The sequence below is a fragment of the Amblyomma mixtum genome, chromosome 8 (assembly GCF_055824585.1).
Source record: "Amblyomma mixtum isolate Tamu chromosome 8, ASM5582458v1, whole genome shotgun sequence".
Taxonomy (NCBI): domain Eukaryota; kingdom Metazoa; phylum Arthropoda; class Arachnida; order Ixodida; family Ixodidae; genus Amblyomma; species Amblyomma mixtum.
The window spans coordinates 32,160,031-32,181,882 of NC_143019.1; the positions used below are offsets into that span (position 1 = coordinate 32,160,031).

The 21,852-nt window shown below is 46.1% G+C and overlaps 1 protein-coding gene across 1 annotated transcript in view; it reads left to right on the forward strand.

The window, feature by feature from the left end:
- Window positions 1–16,924: 16,924 nt before the first annotated feature.
- LOC149331921 (kelch domain-containing protein 3-like) overlaps window positions 16,925–21,852 on the forward strand; it is a 63,336-nt gene continuing 58,408 nt past the window's right edge. Inside the window, exon 1 of the mRNA XM_089556928.1 lies at window positions 16,925–18,111. Coding sequence (XP_089413054.1) covers window positions 18,025–18,111 — 87 coding nt within the window. The 5' untranslated portion in view covers window positions 16,925–18,024. The remainder of the gene's footprint in view (window positions 18,112–21,852) is intronic.

A 21,852-nucleotide genomic window follows, 5' to 3' on the forward strand; every position in this document is an offset into this window, starting at 1 on the left:
TCCGCCCGAGAATTCCGGAACTTGGGGGCAGGACATCCGGGGTGGGAATGCGGGTCTCTAAATTGAGGCCACTTTCGAGTTACGGCAGGAGGAGTGAGGGGCTACCCCGACCCAGATCCTCCGAAGCGCAACCTCCCCTTCACGGGTAAGACCGCGGGGGAGGGTTACCACACACATAGGGATGAGAGCACGCGTACGGCGCCAGAGTTGTTCCTTTTATGCTGAAAGGAGTATAGACACCTAATTTTGGTGGCATGTTTTCTATGATGCGGAAGATAATAATATGCATGAATCACCATTTGGTATATTCGTTTCGACCGCTAAATAATTTATAATCAAATTTTTCTGCCTTGCTGTTTCGGTTTCAACAGCCGAACGATGGCTGTGTCGTCAGAGAAAGATTATAGGTCACGTGAGGCATGGAAACACTGCGATATAATCGCTGCTTCATCGTTTTAATTCACTGCACTGCTAAAGCCAGCTTTCCTCAAGAGCCGGAATCACAACGTATGTAGAAGCACCGATTATATCGGAGTTTTTCGTGCCTCACGTGACCTGTAACCTCTCTTTGACGTCACAGTCATCGTTCGGCTGTAGAAACCGAAACAAAACCAAGACGAGAAAGAAATTCGATTATAAATTGTTTAGCGGTCGTAGCAGGATACCACGTGGTAATCCACGTATAATAATGCCTTACGCCTCATTACAAAAAAGAAAACATGCACCCAAAAGTTAGGTGTCTATTCTCCTAGAAAAGTGGGTGGCGTCATCCAGATTGAGGAGCCGAGGCAATGACGAAGTTGGCTTCGCCAGGCGGGTCGAAGAATCTGCGCGGCTTTGTGAACTCAGGAGGTCACCTCGGAAAAAAGAGAATTTGCTCAAAATCAAACCCATTAATTAACGCAACGGAGACTTTGTGAAGTAGAGCATGCACGTAGATGATCGAAGACAAAGCGGAGGTGTAGACACACTGATGCAAAACAAAGCGCATGTAGAATGTTGGTAGCTTCTGTGTTTATGTGTGTAATCATACCCAACAATTGTGGACAAAAGCAGTTTTGAGCGAGAAACCATTTATGAACGCAATTTTTTCATACAATGTAAGAGTTCACTATAACATTCAATACATCCACAGATTACCTGATGACAGTCTTAAATTTTTTTTATTCAAGTTTTTGCTACCGTCAAAAGTGTTCCCCTTTGGTTTTCTACGGCGGTCTTAACTGTACGACGTGATCGATAGAAACACTCTGAAAGAAAAACTTTGATACACAGAAGAATGGACCATTACCTTCAGTATTTCTATAATAGTATCGTGCAATTTCCCAATTTTCAAAATTTTTGCCACTGAATGTTGGACACGTTATTTGTTCGCCATGCAATGTCTCCTATTTGAGATTCCGTAATCCGTAAATGATAGTAATTATAACAAAACAATAATAGGAAATGTTGGGTTTGAGCGCGTGAGTGAGCACACGCCGGCAAGTGTGCGGCATATTGCTGATGCACGAGCTACCTGTACAGATAACGAGAACACAAATTTATTGCTCCTACCACGATGTAGTCACAGCACGTTCGGCTCTGACACTGTTAATTCGTGGAACGCGACAAATAAGTTTTTAAACGACATTTTCCAATAGCGCTTGTCATCGCTGTTGCGCAGCATGTCTCCGAAAGCGAAGTCAAGTTCACGGACCACATATCTCACACCTTCTCTCTGGTGTGGTGTGATCTCTCAGCGAACTTTCCACAGAACGGCTATTGCACTGTAACCGATGCCTGTGGCAAACAGTTCGGGACCGGAGCCACCTTGCCGATCCAACTACACCTCCTATTCCATACCATCAATTGTTCAGAACGATCTCAGTTAATTGTCTTTTGGCCTGCCATGATGTTACGCTGCACTGCAGAAGCAAATGCACGTGTCTTTGTTTAGTGTTTTCGGTATTACTCATGAAACATTTTTACTGCACTTTTGGTCTTCATTTCATTTTACATTTCCACTATATATGCCATTCCATAAAAGTTTTACGGTAATTCTGTACATATTTGTAGCTTTTTTTTAAACGTGAATTTACACCTAATTATAATTTTGCCCCATTTTGTAGCAAATTAATTTTTAGTTCATATGCTCTGCAGCTCACTCCCCCTGTGACGCCCTGCCAGGGCGGTAAAAACATTCTGAGGGAGCAAAGCAAACAGAACCAAAGCAACGCAGCGCAAATCATCAAACAAACAAACAAACAAACAAACAAACAAACAAACAAACAAACAAACAAACAAACAAACAAACAAACAAACAAACAAACAAACAAACAAACAAACAAACAAACAAACAAACAAACAAACAAACAAACACAGCACGCGCTTTTCAGGCCGTTTAGCCCTGTTTACAGCTATCGCCGTTACACGCCTGACAAAGAAAATTTGCTCGAGTTCAAACCCGTTAACACACTGTCGTCATTGTGAAACAGTAGCGTTGACAGCAGTACAGCAGTACTGCGAAAGGTTCACGCAAGACCAAGCTCGCTCAGAAGATCAGCAGGTTTCTTCACGGCGTCAACGAGATCCACCATCCATAAAGATGTTTTTCAATCCTGAGATTCGCGCTCACTTTAAGAGCAACCGCATTTAAAGCGAAGCGAGTCAAAGCGTGGAATACGGTGCTGTCTACGAAGACCAACCGATCAAGCTTACGGGATCCCGCGACGACCCCCCACCCCCGGCAACGTATACCGTCGAGAAGAGCGAAATCTTGGCGCTTCCAGCGATGACCTCGAGACGTAGGGCGGGTTCAATGCCAACCGCCTCCGGTGGGATGGTGGTCGCATTCAGATGGGCAGCGGCGATATGCAAATCCCGCAGTAGAAAGCACGACAGAGATGCGCGGGCGGTTTTTAAGTGGATGCTTTCTGTGCACCGTCTTTGCGCACCTGTAGATAGAACATAGAAACACCAAGTGAAACAGATGTGTGTTGGATAAAAACTCTCACGGTTTTCGCTTTTTCTTCTCGGGACGCGGGAGCGATAGAATGATAGCTGAGGAATGCCGTCAGACTTTGCGACAACACGCACTGCAAGGTCCGCATGACTTGGGCCCATCTGGATCACAGTGGGAACGCCTGTTATTTAGCTCCTCCGGAAAATTTTCGCTTTGATACAGCAGGTGAACGCAGAGCTTTCATTTACGAGGTACTAAGACGCCGAGGTTTGGTTTATGGTTTATGGGTGTTTAACGTCCCAAATCGACTCATGCTTTGAGGGACGCCGTAGTGAAGGGCTCCGGATAGTTTCGACCACCTGAGGTTCTTTAGCGTGCACTGACATTGCACAGTACACGGGCCTCTAGAATTTCGCCTCAGTTTAAATTCGATCGCCGCGGCTGGAATCGAACCCGCGTCTTTCGGACTGAACCACCGCGGCGGCCTAAAGACGCCGATGTCATAATCCTCCTGAAAGACACGCACAGCGATACTCATGAATAACAATTGTTCAGAAAGACATCGGATAAAATCAGCAACGTTTGCGCGACATTACTGTAGTCTTGTAAGAGCATGTAGTCCCTCATTTCAAAAGGCGACTGCTTAGAAGCATGCTACTGAAGCCCAAACAACAAATATGGCGGCGGAAAAGCAAAATTAGAAAAAAAATATATGTGTTTATCGAACCCACCAGAAGGTAAACCAAATTGTTTTTTTTGAGATATTCGTGAGGGTGTGCTCGATATATCATTTCGTTCATGCAAACTCAGCCAACCTCATCGCAGGGCAACGAGAAGGTCTGAAAGTTTGCGGTCAGGTGCACAACCCACACGCAAACACATAAACTCGTAGAAAAGAACTTTAATGCATGTATAAACATTGCGCGTTAACAGTGAACCCAAGGACAGCAATTTTTTCGCATTCCGATACGTAAGCAGTCGTAAGTGTCCCTGTCGAATTTATTTTTTCAAAGAATATATGTAAAACACATTGAGCAGTGTCCACCGTCGTTACTTTCAGTTTCTTAAAACTGCCAGTCCAATTAGAAAATTGCGAATGGCCCTTCCACAGTCTCAGTCACATGCCTCTTATGAGCTAGCAAAAAAGAACTTGAATTCTGGGATTATAGAGCGATAAAGTGATGCTGGTTAAATGCTGTAGAAATTGCACAACCGCTGGACTGGAATGCTTGAACGGCACAACGCAAGCTTTAGATTCGAGGAAAGCTACAAAGCATAACTTTATGCATGGTGCTAGAGGTCTGCACGGGCCGGTATTCAGACTGTGCCCGGCCCTACTCGCCACTACTTCGGTCCGAACTATAGGTGGCAGGGCCTGAAAAAAGCGTTAAAAATTAAGAGGGGGGGGGGGGGGGGGGGGACGTTTTGTTGTAGTTTTTTTTATGCGAACGCATTTCGTACCTCAAGAGTGGCGTAAATAAAATATCACCACTGGCTGTGGGCAGCAACTGTGGCCAGAGCCTGTCCTCATGAACTGTCGATCATCCGATGAGAGTGTAATTATGATTCGGAATTGTAATAATGGTTGAATGGAAAGTTTAAATGACCGAATTACTGAATACAATAACTGATTAAACAAAAAGGCAATTAATATCGCTAATTACTCCAAGTTACTCAGTAGCCTGGCGAATTTCTAGGTGTTCCTCCAGAATTGAACGAATAACAATAACGTTGAAAATAATTAATCGGTAATTAATATATCCGCTTAATTAATTATTAAGCAATCAAATTACTAGTAACTAACAGTTATTGAATAATGGCCAATAATAAATTTACTGTCAATTAATTATCTAATAAATAATTAATTATCATAGCTGATTATTGCATTACTACATTAACAGCTAACCAAAGACTCCCACTGGTCACGTTTTCGACCACGCGATACGGGACATGCCCAGACAAGACTAGGAGGAGGCGAAGGAACTTGAAAAGCTTTGGTATTTCCGCACGTAAGGAAACTTAAGAGCTCCATTAACATTTTTTTTCCTGCCCCAGAAGAAGGAAAAAAAAATCTGGCAAGATTTCCAAACGGAGTATGTGCACAATATCGCCTCACTACGCACTATAAAAGTTGTTTTAAATGAGCTATTTAGGAGTTTGCCAAGCACCTGGAGCGGTCCACACGGTGGCAAGGTCTTCGTAGCAACCAACCGCTGACGTCAGTAGAATGTCGGCAACGACGAATTCCCATATCGTCTGTGTCGTGTGAAAGAAACTGATCGCAATATGGTAACGGGCATACGGGGCTGCGCAAGAGGATTGCGGGAGAGCGCGTGGGAAAAAAAAAAAATTCAGGGGGGCACTTTGTTGACCTTGTTGAGAACGGGCCACAAGCCCACCGCTGGAACCAGTGTTAAAGATGGGGCTTCTATCCCACCGCTGGAACCAGAGTTGAAGACGGAGGGGTCCTGGTGATGACTAACTCGTTTAGCCCCACAGGTACCGGCTCCGAATGACGTTGTCGGACTGCGCTATCGAGGAAACTGTACAAAAGGGTTTATTCTACATATTTACAGAAGAGAATCGAATCGAAAAGCGAATGCAAAGCTCCGATCACACAACAACATCCCGTTAAATACGGTTCGCGTTCCCCAGATCCCTGACTGGGGAACTTGGTTCGAATAACGTTGTCCAATCGGATGGGCCATTGATGACGCTGGCGGTACCACCCACGGCAGGGGCGGTGCTGAAGCTCTCTCGCTCTCTCACAGCTCGGGGGATGAGAAGGGGAAGACAGTCATCAAACACAGATGCGTCACCTTGACCACTGCCGCAAGTTTTCTGTGCGTTGCCTCCGTGGGAAAGCAGAATCCCGCAGTCTTCTCGCAGGTGGTTGAACCTTCTCGAACTCCCCCGCCGGATGGCCGAAGCACGAGACTCCTTCGACACAGCGTCTTTCAATTAGCAGCCTCGCTCAGCGTGACCTTGCGTAGCATCATCCAGTCCGGTGACCCGAAGGCCGACTCGGCCAACGTATACCGCTGCTTTCGCCGTGCTTCCTGTGCATCTCTGCTTCCAGCGTTGCTGCTGCTGTCACAAGTTCTCGCCGCATCTTTGCCTAACGACGACACTCATCTGACAGTAATTTCTCCCAGGTCCGTGGGACACAGCGCCCTTCGATCGGTTCGGAGGTTCGGTGATTTGGAGTGCAACAACCCCGTCCGTCGTCGTCAATGCTTCTGCCGCCGGCGCCAGGCCTCGTCATATCCCTTGCTTTGCGATGAGACACACCCGGCTCTCAGGACCACGTTGTCCACTCTTAACAACCTAAAGTGCGGTGAGGCGGAAGCCTTAAGCGCGGTGTTGGTGCTTGTGTCACTGATGTGTGGTCATGCTTCGAGATATTAACAGACATTAACCATAGTTTACACCAAGATTCGATTCGGGTACGATCTTGTTGAAAGATAAGAGCAGAAGGTTAACTGGGCCAGTTGGTTAATATGCATGGCAGAAATCAGCGCGAAAAGACGTCGAGCAGACAAGGAACTGCAATCAAAAAGACTGTAACCACAAGGACAAGCTCGATGAAGGTGTCGAGGTCAGTGCTGTTACAGATCAGGCGATAAAATTGCTCAGTCGTCGTCCAATTATCGGAAGTTAGAGGAGGTAATATTGCCAGGAAGATGATTAATGTAAATGAGGGAAAGCAATGGTCAAAGTACAGCACCTTGAGAAACGCCTTAGATAACCGGCGAACCGAGATAACTGCTGAGATAACGGAGGGGGAAAAACGTCTGTTAGCACAAGCGAATTTCTCTCTGTCACTGAAAGGGTTGCGAAGCCGTTCATTTCGGCTGAATAATTAAGGTTTAAGCACGAGAGCTTCATAAGTAGTATTTTATGTTTAACTGCATATGTTTAACTGTTATGCTTAACTGTTTATGCTGAAATGCCTTTTCAAAATTTAAAAAGAGAATGTCAGTTGGAACGTTTAGGTTGAGGCTTCGATGATTAACGAGTAGCGGTAGTTGGATATCATAGGTAAGTCCTTTCAAGAAAAGTCCTTGCGACAGCGCACACTTCAAGCTCATGAAACGCGGCATAACAACCAACATCCTTCAAGCGGGTTTAACAAAACGCCGTGAACAATGTTCGAAGGACAGCTTTGAAGCGCAAGTGAGACCGGTCTTCCAAGGAAATGTGATCTCCAGTGTTTCGGAGAGCGTTCTGCTGAAAATAAACGCGGGAAAGAAACTGCAGCTGGACTGCAGGGCAAAAACTGGGCCTATGCATGTTATATCACGTACGACGGTGCAGTGTTAATGTGCTTTGTGGGCCGTGCAAGCTATCAAGAGTATTCATCATCATGGGCGATAAAAAGGGAAAAGAATGCGAAAAAAAGATACGCTGGAACCCAGTGGGCATTGAAACTCCCTTGGATGTCCCATGGACGTCCACAGGACGTCTCAGCTTAGGAGAAGCGCTCTGGCGCAGTCCCTTTTATAAAAGGGAGTGGGCTAGACAGTTTACTCCCTTTTTACTCCTTTCTGTTCAGAGTTGGCGGGGGGCGTTGTGTACGGAATTATGTGGCAATTCCCATATTGGTCAGTCCGGACGCTGCTTTATTGATTTATTATTGCTTATTGCTTTATTATTGTATGTGAACAATAATTAATTCGGGTTGCCATCTGCGAACCCTTTTAAAAACTGAAAAAAACTATGCAGATATGATTGTGGATCTGAATGTGAATTTGAATGCAAACCGCCCTTAAACAAATCTGAGATAAAAGCAGGAGCAAAAGACAAATGTCGGAGGGAGACTGTTGAAGCTTGGTTTATTTCCAAGGCCGGCGACCGGTGCGTCAGCGCGCCATCAATATCATTATCAGGATCTAAAATCGCATTCCTGGAGGCGTCTTGACTTCCATACTGCTTTAATCATTTTACTTTTTTCTTGCGCCTTTTTCGTTGTTTGCTTTTCGCGGTTTCCATGGTTTGCGTGTTTTGTTTTGGTTTTTATACCTCTGACTCGCTACGAATGCCTGACACTGCTTTTGCTATGACGCGCTGACCCTCTTTGTTATGATTTGTGCTAGAAAATTCCCCCATAACTTGACGGTGCTTTTTCAGATCATAGGGAGTTTCATTATCTGGCTTGTGCGCGTGTTTACCTCCATGATTCGCTCGACCATCGATTTTTTCTCACTGTTGTGGGATGAGCCTTCTGTCTTGTCAGTTTCCGGCGAATTGTCACGTGATGCTCTGCTGTTTATAAGTGTGTAGCCTGCTTGTTTCAATAAAATAGTCAGTGCTTGTCCCGTCTGTACTGCTTCTTCGTCATCCACGTTTTTTCGCGCTGCTTAATTAATTGGTCATAATGTGTAACCGACTAACCCAGACAAACAGGAACGAAGCCAACAATCACGAAACCCAGGAGCATAGGGGATGTTTTTTTTTAATTTGTGGTGCTCTTCAATGGGAGGTTAATAAATTGAATATATTTAGACATAATTGATTAGAACACAGAATAAAAAAACAACCACGTGCGGCCGGTGGGCTCCGTCCGAACCCACGACCTCCGAATTTCGTGTACGGTGCCCCGAAAGCAGAAATTGGGCAGCCGTCGCCGTAGCTCAGTTGGTAGAGCGTCGGACACGAAATTCGGGGGACGTGGCTCATCGGGAAAGAGCAGAGGGGAGTGTTCAGATATAGCGCAGTAACAGGCTCGTAGCATGGCTGTTGCTGGAGGCCCGTCAAGGTCTCTCTCGGAGCTCGGCTATCGGCGAGCGAAGCGGACACTCGAATTCCAGGAAGCGTGGCAAGTTCAAGGGCGGTGGTGCCGATGCGCTGTTTTTTTTCTTTTTTTTAAGTGTAGAGTGCAGGGCCTACTCGGCGACGGCTGTCACGGAAGTCTTTTGTGTTCCCTCCTACCCTCAAGCACCGCGCGGCGCTCCGAGGGAGCTTCGCGGGTTCGTCCTCTCTGCCCCGTCGTCACCGCGTTGAGCAAAGCGTCCCTATGATGAGGGAAAGGAAAAAACTGTGCTATCTGCCGGCCCGTCCAAAGCCTCCTAGAAGTATTCTAGAAGGCTTTGTCGCATCCGGGCGCACGGAGCGTGCTGTCACGTGGTATTTTTTAAACTCCGAGGGCTTTCGTTGGAAGTGCCTGGTTTGGACAATATTTGTGCAGCTCTACAACTTTCCCATTGACGCTTGAACGTTTCAAGCTATATTTAAGAAGTTAATTTATTTACCTCGACTAATTATTCAAATAGGACGAGCGAAAAAAAAATGGAACTGTAAATTTGTATAAACCAAGTTAGCTAGGACACCCTGTTTATCTCCAGGCATCACTCTATCACGTCGCTGTAAGTTTATTTAGTGAACATTCAGCAAATAAAGCTAAGAAAGCAGCAAGCATCATGGTCAGAAATAGGAATGTTGTGTTCGTCATGTAGTATTAGAGGCTGGGAGAATGTAGATTTGGTAGTTTCCCAAAATTTATGAGGGTTGGTGAGCAATCGGGGGGTATATAGGAATGGTATGATGAAAGAAGGCTTGATTTTGCCAGATAGTGATAATGATGTTTTTTTTTCTGTAAAATGGTACTTTTTTCATACGCATACGGTGTTCATTCGTCTGGAAGCTTGAAAAACCCATTTCTTTTTGTGACAATGATTTCTCAGTTATGGTGATAGCAGGAATCTGCTTGTCTATTAGCGCATACATTTTGCTCTTAACAAAGAACAGACCGGTAAGTTTCAACAAGCATTCAGAAAAATGGCGAGGATAGCGCTGGCAGAAATTCGTGAGTTGAGTTTTTTATAGTTGAAGCTAGGACGAGTAGAACTGTTTATCATATGGTGTTAATCTTTTCTTGACTTTTTTGAGGGGCGTGGGAATTCACAAGAAAATGCGGATTAGATTGTAGAGTGGCCACTGAGTCCTGATACGAAACGTTATCAGGGTGAGAAGTTAGAACAAGGTTGGGTATGTGTGTAGAGTGGTAGTGAAGTTCGCGGTGCTGTACATCGTTTGCCGCATCCGGTTCGCGTTAGTGGAATGCCAATTACGTTCTCTCTTGGGCCCTCCGCACAACCGCAGAGAAGGGGTTGAGCTCAACCCAGCGGGATACGGGGGGCGCCGGGTAGCGGAGGATTACGGGAAAGGTCAAACTCCCGACAGGGACAGATTCATTAGGTCGCATCCTGTGTGCACGTACTTGCGGCGAGGTGGACCCGCGTCCAGTGCGTGTCTTTGGTCCCATGTCTGCAGCGGCGTGCGTTGACAGCTTGAAGCGTGGTCAACAGGATATTGCCACCCTAGCTGCAGGCATGAGGAGCGACGATGCGGAACAGATGGGTTGAAGTGACTTTCCTTGAACTTGGGTCAACTGGACGGTGGGAAAGTGAGAGTGTTCACGAAGCTCGCAGCAGGAAAGCATAATTATCCGAAATCGTGATGGTAGAAAGCGTACATATGTGTACGGTGTCGCGATGAGCTACCTTCTTTCCCCAATCATTGATTGGTTGTGTTATCCTTTCCGAATTGTTGATTGGTGATGTTTTCCTTTCCCCAATAGTTTATTGGGTGGGTGTTTGTCCAGTTACCTGGTTGGTTATTCTCCCCACTGAGGGCGGGGACATAGGGTTTAAAACCAGCTGTTTCGGCAGGACCGAGGGCTGGTTTCATCACGTCATGTCAGTCAAGTGTAAATGTATTCTCTCCTTGCTTGTATCTTCCTTTGTGCTTTTAATTGTTATAAAAAGTTAACCTCTCCAGAAGTGTTCTCTTGCAATGTGATTGAGCAATTCGAATCTGCAAGACGGCAAGCATCCTACAACAATCATCTTTAACCCAATTTCCCTCTACGAGATCAAGAGGGGAAATTAACTGTGATGATATTGCCTTGTGGGGTTAGATACTAGCGGCGAGAGAACAAACGTTGGGCACGTGTTGATAAAGTCGCTGTCGATGTATCTTTAGATTATATCTCACTGACATTTTACAGCGCAGTTGATTGCTCACCAAATTCCTCATTATATCTGTGACGTTCGAGTTCGAAGCTGCAGCTGGAAAGTTGAGTTTTCCTTTAGTGGCGGCAAGGCGACGTTTGCTACAATTTATCGGGTAGCGATAACTGGCTCAAGCTTTGTCAGCTATCTTCTCCGCTCTCCGTGATCTCAAATTCTATTCCTTCCTTCTGCGTCATTCCCCTTATCCCAGTCAGTCCAAAAGCAGTCACTCCACTTATCGCAGTCAATCTGCGTCAGTCCACTTCCCACTTATCGCAGTCAATCTGCGTCAGTCCACTTACCACTCTGCGAAGGTCAACGGCTGGTGAGTTTTTTTGAACTCCCAAAGCTTGGAAGATTTTTCTTCAGTATTTTCCTTCGCAATTTCTTCGCTGCTCGTGACTAGAGAACCTCAAATTTGACTAGGATTTGTTCTACGACTTCCTGGCTTTCCGTGAACAACGCCTCAAAATACCTCTTTTCTTTTCAAGCCTATCCTATATCTTCCTTTCTACGTGGACCGTTGTACGCCCTTGTAAATGCGTAGGTTCTCTCCTCCACCCAGTATCATGCCCCAGATCGCTTTAACTGCCGTAAAACTTCAACCGTCCGCCACTTATGCTTAGAAACTACAGCGACATCTCGGGAAGACGGCGATACACATCGTCACTGCCGGTACTCTCGCGATTATTCTGTATGGATCCCGCGGTATGTATGTCTTCTGCTACTTCTCGCTTCGGCGTTGACGTCACTGTTCGTTATACATGCAGTCAAGGCGAAGATGCTTGTCGGTAATGTGAATCGCTCCTGGCAATAACACATGCCGACTTGCCCATAGGAAATATGAAAGCAGGTCTGCTAGAGCACTGTTCGGTGTCAACGAACGCCTTCGTGAGACGTTGTAGTAAGGAATCCCTGCCTTCCCTTCTGTAATTGTTTGTTTTTGTCCTCAGGCGTTAAGAACTGTCAACCATTCCGTGACACGTTTTTGGAATTCCGAAGGCAGCTTGCTGGGCAGGCGTGCAAATAGCTTTCTCTGGAAAGTAATTTAACGACCGATCGGGCCAACATGTTAACTGGTTTGCTTCACGATAGGCGGTAGTGCGTCTAAATTATAGATGGTAGGATTACAGAGGCCTCCGGAGACTCCGCCGTTCAACCACACTATATTTCTACACAGACAAAAAAAAAAGGAAACAATTTGAGGATTAGTCACCGAATGTGCCATTGAATGCACTGCCAGCAGCCGGGCTAACGTGTTTTGACATCGTACGTGTTTACCAAAGGGGCTTTACAGCGTGCCTATTTGTGAAAAAAAAAGAAGCACTCAATGAGAGACCATTTTGAACTAGTGGACGACACTACAACTGAAATGCATGCATCTTTCTTCTCCTCACAGCCTCCTCATTTTCAGTAATCGCGGCTTTCCTCTGATATAGAAACCCATGTATTCTGTCGAGGTTTGGGACGACTGCCAGCTTTTCCGCTGCAACTGAAGTCCCAATTCCAAGCAGTAGCAAAAGCAATTAATTCCAGTTAGGAATAATTATTCGATAGCGGGTGGGGAGATAGATACGTAGAGATGCGGTGGCCAGTCTTCCTTAGTCCATGGTTCCGTAGGCCTCCGTCGCCCCCTTAACCCTCGTCACCAGCATGAGCTTCCAAGATCCTCCTTGTATCAGGAGGATCTTGTATCAGCTAAAACTATAACCCGATACAAATCAAGAACGAAGCGGCAAATGCACTTCAAAGGAGGCCCTCCGACAATGGCGTCGACCGATTAACACGACATCGTGGTTAATCCCCTTTGACCTGCTAATGTGACATCACATGGGGTGCCAGATTGTCCGCGGCGTCATGAAAATCCGCGGGTGCCCTTTGCTGGAGGGCCTCCTTTCGAGGGACATCTCCCGCTTCGTTCTTGAGTTGTATCCAACTTTTAATATATATTTTATAGCCCCAGTCAGTGAAAAAGAAAAAAAAGACTTATGCCGGTCACGCGAGATTCATTTCCTCGAGTGTCACCCCGCCGTTTACTCGACGATATGTCCTTGGCCAGTGTTCAGGAAGTAAGTGTACTCTAGGTGCGTTTCAGCCTCCATGCTGCCGTGGCCGGGTCGCACGACAGAGACGTGGACACACACGTACATCGTCTTCAACGTGTCGCCATTTTTTATTACTATGCTTAATGACGATAACACCTGCACCCAACTGACGAATTCAACACTGAAACATATTGGAATATAAAGTGGACATGTCCTAATGGAGGTGGCTTCAACTGGACGCATTGCCTTGCTCCAAAAAGCGGCAAACACTGCCGCCATGGTCTCCGGTCCCATTCGCTGCGTATAGAAGCTGAACGCGTCAATATAAAATACGACTGCCTCTTTACTTATTTATTTATTTATCACAATAGACCCAGCGGCGAGTTTTACAAGACATTACAGTGTGTGTGTGCGGTGGAAGGGGGGGGGGGGATATTACAAGGGACATTTCAGGTGAGATTTTTATGTGCGTACATGAAGACTGAATATAAGAGGACACTTTTCTTTCTGAAAACATTCAAATTCACTAAAACAATGAATAACACGTCACAGGGCCAGGTTGCTATAGGTCAATTTCACATAGACAAATAGCACTGCTAGATACATCACAGCAATAATGAGAAAAGGTTGTTATTACCCATAGTGGTGACGATATCGCGCGGTAAACGGTTCCATTTCGAAATTATTCCATTCCGAGAACTCAGAACTCATTTATGCAAATCGTCAGCATACCCAACAATTCTCGACAAAACCATTTTTGAACGGGAACAGTTTATGAAGGCAATTTTTTCGTATTTTGTAACATTTCACTATAACGGGCTAGCATTTTCTTGCTATTAACGTTTTTGCGATCGTCAAAAGCGTACCACATTCTTCTATGGCAGTCTTAACTATTCCATGCAAGCGAATGACCGATGAAAACTTTAAAAGAAGAATTTTGCTACACATATTTCGTTCACAGTACCTTGCAATTTCCCAACATTCGAAACTTTTGGCTAAGAAAGAACACTGCCATATTTAACGAATCTTTGTACATAAAGTTTGATTCTATCTGTACCCACTCCTTATGTAATATCCCCTAATTGGGGGTCTTTAAGGTAGTCAGGTGATGTGATGTGATATGGTCATTAGCACAAAGCTCATAGTATTCCCTTTCGCGCTGCAACTATTGATACAATAGCAAGAGCAATTTCATCTGACATCGCATAACAGCAAAGACAAGGCGAACTGTCACCACGGAGCCGTCGCCTCCACATCGCGAACCGAGATTGCGATCTGCGGTCCCGTAAGCCCCGCAAGAACGCAGCTATTACAGCGCAAATCGTTTAACATCGACGCCATGCGCAGACCTCATTGTCCAGTCGTGTACGTATACTTTCTCGCTCCATCCACTCCACCCTCGTCGTTAGTCGCGAAGACCTAGGCCACCTGTGAAGTCACGTGGTAATTACGCCTCCGTATGAACATCGAGGCCGCTTTCGAAGAACTGGAACGTCTTTGGAAAAGCCCGCTCCCACGGGTGCATCCTCAGCCTCGCTGTTTTCCCAGACCCGGTGCGTGTGGCAACGGCCGAAAGCTGGCACGGAGCCGAGCATGTATGCGGGATGCAATTAACGGCTTTGGAGGGAATATTTAATAAAATACTTAGAGGAAAAAGAAACACTGTCTCGTAGGCGGCAGAATTAGTCAGCGTGAAACGGCCGTAGGTAAATGTAAAAGGATCGGCAGGCAATGTGACCCTCGACCACCGTTGCATTGTTCGCTGCATGCAAGGCACGATCGTTTTATTCGCACCCTCTCGCGTTTATCACTTCAGGCCCTTCCCTTCTGAATAAACTCGTTTGCTGTCGACGTCGCACCTTGAGAGCAATTAGCAACATATGTCATACCCAGAAATTCTGGACCAACGCGTTTTGAAACGGGTTAAGTTGTTTAGGAAATTAATTTTTTTTGCATATCGTAAGATTCCACCGTAACGATCGATACATCCGCAGATTCCACTTTGGGACGCCTGTAGTTTTCTGCGGTTTATTGTCAAAAAACGCGGCCCATTGGTTTTCTATGGCAGTCGTAACTACTCTATATGAATGGAGGACGAACTTTAAAAGCAAGATTTTGCTAAGCATCGGAAGGTTTAGTAATTCTCATCAATAGGTTTATAACAGCATCTTACAACGTTCCACAGCTGCCTCACAAATAAAAGTGATGTGGAATAAGCTGGACTTGAGCTACTCCCAGATATATGGTTCTAACGCCTATGTGCTCACAGTCTACTCATGAAAAGTTGATTACTCGGCTCAGGTTCTGGTCAAGGACTTGAGTTTCAGTTCAGTTTTATTTCCTTAAATGCCTCCATTCAAGGGGTGACGTTACATTTGAATATAGGAAAACAAACGGCAATGTCTACTTCGCGGGAGAATTTCGTGGCGTACCCATATCCGCCCTCCCTTTGCAGCAGAGCTTCACAATAATTTGTTTGGTATTTCTGCACTTTTTCATAGCTTTTTATTTCGTTTCATATCTTAATTTGTCATTTTTGCTATCAGCACAGTGCAATTCAGTGTTGTCTTCTTTGTTCCCTTTCAATTTTTTTTATGAATCGTATCTCACGTGCTCTTCTATCCTTTGTCCACTGGAATAGAATAAAACCTCAGCAACTGGTAGATTGCGCTTAACCGTTCGGGTTGCCGTCTTCAACTCCGTCTTTGTCAATCTAATCAGCACACGTCTTGCATATGACGGCGTTCAAACTAGCCCAATCTCAAGCACTTAATTCTTTACAAGCATGTGGAGAGGTAAGCACCATGGTAAGCACCATGGTAAGCACCATGGTAAGCACCGTGTTGAATGGGTGCGCGGTCGCTAATTGTGTGCAGTTGCACCTGGACGATATAATACGACACAGAAGAGTTGCTTTCCCCGCAAGCTCGACCGTTTGAGAAGAACGGTTCTGAGCTGAGAGCACACGATGACACGCGACAGATACTGTCGGCACAAGAATGCACTAAGCCAACAGCAACAACCACCGCCTACGAGCGATTTACGGTGAAAACAGACCTCTAAACTAAAAATAAGCGCCCTTAGTATTTACTCGCAGCGCCTGGTATGGGCCTTTAAAGAAAAGCTGATTTCAAACAGTTTGATACGGATTATACCCCCGCACCCCTCCTTTAGCAAACGGGAGATTAATCACCAGAAGATACATACTTGAGTTCTTCGCTTACGTAAACGACGTGGCGTAACCGGTCTAGAGACGCTAATCGCCGCTATGCGATGGGCAGCAACGTCGTCAAAAACAACGCGTCTAATTCACCGTTGCGACCTCAACGAAGCCCAAAAAAAGAACCGCTGCAGTCCGCAAGATTAAAAAAAAAGAGAACCCAGATGAAAGGGCAACTCGATAATAAGCCGGTATAAGTTGAGTGTGGCCCAGCACTGCACTCAGGCGAAGGAACGCGCGTTTGCACCACAGGTGAAGCGAGCGGAGTTGCTTACGTAAAAGGAGTCAAGGCGAGCGCGTCTTGCGGAGTAGACAAGAACTGTTTACCTCGGACCGTTTTTCTTTTCTTTATTTGTCCCGCGAGAGCGCGTTCACCCCCCTCTCGCGCGCACGGTGTCACTGGAGGCGACTACGACGCCTTTCGTACACTCTACTACGCGTACCGGCTTCTGCTGAAGCAGAGACGGCCGGAGAGGTTCTAAAGAAAACAACGCGAAAGAACAGAATAAACAACGCAGGCAAAGCGTGCGGTGCGCGAGCGTGATTGGATCTAATCTCCCTCATCGCCGTCTTGGTCGCCGTCGTCTCCACTCCGAATAACCGTCGGAAGGTAGCGCCCTCTCTCCCGTCCCCCCGCAAGCTCTTTCTTCTTTCCCGGATCGGCGATTCGTTTCATGGCGCGCTACGTCGATGGGCGACCGACCCGACCCTGACATCCTTGGGCGCTTGCCGTTCGCGGCGTGTCGGCGGCGACTCGGAAAGCGAGTTACCGCCTTGTCTGCGAAACGCCACAGTCGCGAGCACCACCAAATCGCTGGCGCGCTTTTTCCGCCGGAGTAAATACGTCGGTGGTGCGAGGGGCCGGCTTTAAGTTAGCGCGTGTGCGAGCACGCCTTCTTCGGAAGCCGTCTGCTACTGTCGACTTTGTCTGCTGTAGAGTCGCCTGCTATTACTGTGCCAAAGTCGTCTGCCGAAACGTTGCCAACGTCGTTTGCCGTAACGTTGCCAGCGTCGTCTGCTACAACCTCGCAAGCGTCGTCTGCTACAGCGTCACCACCCTGGTCTACTAGTCGCCGGGCCTTCTGCTACTGAGGATACCAGTTCTGAAGTTGCTTGTGTCTTTGTTAGCAGCTACCTCAACTGCTACTTGCACTTGAAGCCGAAACTGTGTGCTAGCTAAGTAAAGCGACATCTGCTACAACCTCGCAAGGGTCGTCTGCTATAGCATCGCCATCGTCGTCTGCTAGTCGCCGGGTCCGGGTCGTCTGCTACTGAGGACAGCAGTTTTGGAGTTGCTTATGGCTTTGTTAGCAGCTATCTCAACTGCTTCTTGGACCTGAAGTCAAAACTGTGTGCTAGTTAAGTAACGAGTTTGTGGCTTTCAGAGCGTGTTTCAGCCTTTAAAAAAGCCAGAACCCGGCTTCTATTTCTGTGATACTGTGTTCTGCTGCGTGGTGCGTTAATACTCATGTTCCATGTGCTGTCAGACTCCATCGACACAGACCGCAACTGAAGTTATCAGTTCTATGATAACGCATAGCTTGATGTCGACGCTGCTGAAAACATTTTAATTTATTTTGTACTTGAAAGCATTTGGTGCGCATGCTAACTTGCTTCGAGTGATTCTGCGTCTACGCCAGTATCGCCGATTACGAAACTTTGGATTAGCATCGAAGCAAGGGAAGAACTGGAATAAGTTTTGTTCAGGTGGCTTGCAACAAAACATCGTCTGCACCAAGAGCGTCACTATCGTCTGCTAGCTGCTGACAGCGCCGTATGCCACGCTTGTGGTGACGTCATTTGGTGATGGTTCCTGTGACGGCCAAGTTCACCGGCTGGCTGTACCGCCTCTTCAAGAAAATCATCTGCCACGTGATTCGGGATTCGTCGCTGGTGAGTCAGTTATACCCGTGCCACACGCGCACAAGAAATGGCAGTAAATGCTTAAGGCCTTAAGTTTGTTAATGCCATTATTTTCGGAGTTGGTGCTACACGTCCATTTTTAATGCCATTATCGAAAGTGACGATGACGATAACGCTTTCAAGTTAGTCAAAAGTTTCATCTTAATATAAACATTCCTATGAGCAGAATATATCGTGAATGATGTTCAAATGTAATGTAAAAACGATTCTCCAGAAAATACTGCTGTTCCTGCTTTACAAGTCGAAAAAGTAGCCATAAACTCGCATGTCAGCACATAAGTCGAGAGTACCAGTCAATAAGGCTGGTTAAAATGGCGCTCTTCGCATCGAAAATGCGGTTTAGGTGCCTCATCTGGCTGAAAGTTAAGAATTAACCATTTTATAGTGGGCTAGGCAGTTGTAACTGACAAAGCTGCATGCTTTTCTGCGTGTGGAATGGGAACGTGAGTACACATTGCACGGGCGAATGAGTTGTGGCGAACTCAGTAGGTCGCGAATGGCAGTAAGGCTAATGCCATTAAATTTATGCGTGTGGCACCACACGAATGCCATTAAAACTTAAGGCAGTAAGCACTTAATGGCATTAAATCTGTCCGTGTGGCACGGGTATTAATGTGCTTGCCTGCTTTTTTTGACGATCCCCTTAGTTATAACAGCTACTTGCGCCTTTAACATACGGAAAAAATACGCCGTTATATCCCAATCTGTTTTTCGATAACCTACTTCTGTTCGTAATCTACCGGCGTTAGAGCCGTGATCACCATAGCGTGAAGCGTAGCGCAGTAGGTTCTTGCAAATGGGTCAGTTTCGCGCTCCCGCAGTCTTTTCGAACCTCTGTACGTCGCATGTAATGCATTTGTACTTATTTGTGCAATAATTTAGTTTTACTGGCATTTTGGTTAAAGCAGGACGATAGTGAACTACTCAAGGACGTGTTCATCGTTCATTGTACGAGACTGTACCAAAACATACAAATAAATTTCAGGAAGGTGTTAACATTATATAGCAAATTATCAGTTTCTAACAAAAGAAATGGCAGGTCTTCAGTCAAGCCTTGTCACATGAATATCACTACCGCGTCGAATGGTCATGCATACATTTAGTATTAGTCGATAGAGCAGAAGTTACCGTATGCGACGATACCTCAAGGTTTCTTTGTCCAGTTCGATTCGTTCGAGCCTGAGTTTGGGACTTCACTTAAGGAACAAAATGGCGTTTCAACACTTAGGCACCGCTTTCCAGGCCGCCATCATAGACCGTCGCAACGCTAAACGCGCACCGTAAAATGCTTCTCTCGGTTAAACTGCTCGCTTATTCGCGCTGAAAGTTCAAGCAAAAATGGCATACGACGGTCTTGCTTTTTCAGTACCAAGGCTGGACGATTTATTTTCCTGGTGGGATCAGAATGAATTATAATACACGTCGTCTGCAGCACTGGCGACCCGCATAACAAGCAGCATTCGCATTGCTCGCGTTTAGCGCTGCAACACTCAAATGATTTAAAATAAAAAAAAAGAAGGCGTAAACTGTACGCGTTGCATTTGAGGCTGCCTTTTGATTCTATATTCTGAATAAATTTTTACTTTTAATATATTTGCTGAAAATACGTTTGGACAGACTTCGCTAAGATGACTGCGTAAAAGCTGCTTTAGATTTATTGGCGCTTGCAGAGGAGTTGAAGGGTGTGTGGCCGAGCGGGTGATCTGTGCATGAGGCGAGGTCACTGTGATATCATTTAATCTCGGTCTCGGTCACATTTAATGTCGGTCTCAGCATGAGGTGTCATAACATAACTATTCACAAATAAACATAAACACTGCTGTGAGCAAAATCACGATGTGGCAGGCGGTCTGGTACCAAGTGGAATTCACCCTGTCGTCTTGCTGCGGAATTGATTGAGACGTGACGCAGCATGTCGCGTTTACATGAATGCGACAGAATACATCTTCACTGGATTTTTCGACCGAAAGTGCAGGTTTTGAGAAGAAAAGGCGCGACTCGTACCCTCTACTGTCAGTGGACTGGAGTCGATTTTAAAGTAAACGCGGATTACACCCGCGTTTACACGAAAGCGGCAGAAGTAGACTCCAGTCCGCGTTTACATCCGCATAAGGGACAACATCGAACCCATCACGGTGCGCAACAATCTCGTATTCGTCACCACTCTTTGAGACCCACTCATTGTTGTAGGTTCTCCGAACTCTTTTGGCAGTTGAAATTTTAGGAATGTCAGCGATTTTTGTGTTCAGGAAAGAAAAAAACAGCGCTAAATTCTACACAAACCACACAGAAAGACGGACAGGACGACGTCTTTCTGTGTGGTTTGTGTAGAATTTAGCCCTGTTTTTTCTTTCCTGAACACAATGTCACACCAACTAGCCCAGCAAAACGTACAGTTAAGCGATTTTTTTTTATTGGGGGGGGTCTACGTATTGAGCCATACCCCACGGAGCATAAATGAACTGGAACCGACAACAATGAGTACGGGTCTGGTGATGGTGACCTTCAAAAGCTTCAACTCCCCCCCCCCCCCCCCCCCCTTCGCGACCTTCAAAAGTGAGTCACAAAGGGGAGATTAGAGGCGCACTGTGATCCCCAGAAATAATCAGGCTGGGAGCGACTGTCACCATGCCAAACAAGAGACCGTCCTTCCGATGGTTCTCAGCGATAGGGCGACAAGAATTTCTCCCATCATACTTCCTGCCATTGAGTTTTTTCTCTTGGCGCGTTCCCGACCAACTGAGTATTACGCTGCAAATATATGCGCATAATCAGGAGGCCTCAGCTTTTTGTCGTAACGTGTCGCCGGGTCAACGAGACCACGCGAAGCCGCCATTAAACCATTACCTACAGCAACGGTGGCCTATAGTCCTTTGAACATCCTCCTCACAGGTGCGGAGTTCGATCCCCAGTGCCGCCTGGTACCCTGCGTTGAAAAAATGGGTACAAGCTTTCCCTGCCTGGTGCTTGGCTTATTTAGGGTGAAATGCTTGGGAAATGAGTCCTTGACCCCACCTTGAGTAAAGACGAAAAAAAAAAATCTTGTGTCATGGCGCTCCTTGCCACAGTTGCCCTTGCACCATAAAAATTCACCATCATCATCATCATCATCATCATCAATAAACCACCAAGTAGGCAGCGTCTATTAATCTGAGGGCGTTTCCGACCTGCCGCCATGACGCATGACGTCACCGTATTAGTACAGAAAGGCTTAGAACTCTTAAAATTCATCCGTACTACATGTAATGCAGCACTGGGCACGTAATTAGGTATACTTAAAAATTCGGCGCGCTGACTAGCACTGGAAAATTGGAAGAATGAAGCATAGGCGTTGTAGGTTATTGAGACATATCCCTTGGAGCAATATCAACTGTTCGGAAAGCAATTACAATGGACAACTTGCAGAATATGGTGCGTCCTCTACAAGGTTGACCATATTTTCCAAACGAAAACCCGTCGTTCACTGACGGCATTCTCGCGTTCTTGTTTAAAAAAGAAGGGTTGGGGGGGGGGGGGGGGATATGCCTCTTTATTTGTAATAGAGGGAAGTTGCTGGAAGGACACGATAAAGTTGCCGAGAAAGCTTTGCTGTGAAACCAAAATTTCTGCTGACGCTACGGTGCCATGCAATTGCATGAAAACGTTTCTTACGCAAACTACTGCCTGTATATACGCAGAAAAATCAAGAGGTTTATTGCATTCCTCAACGTC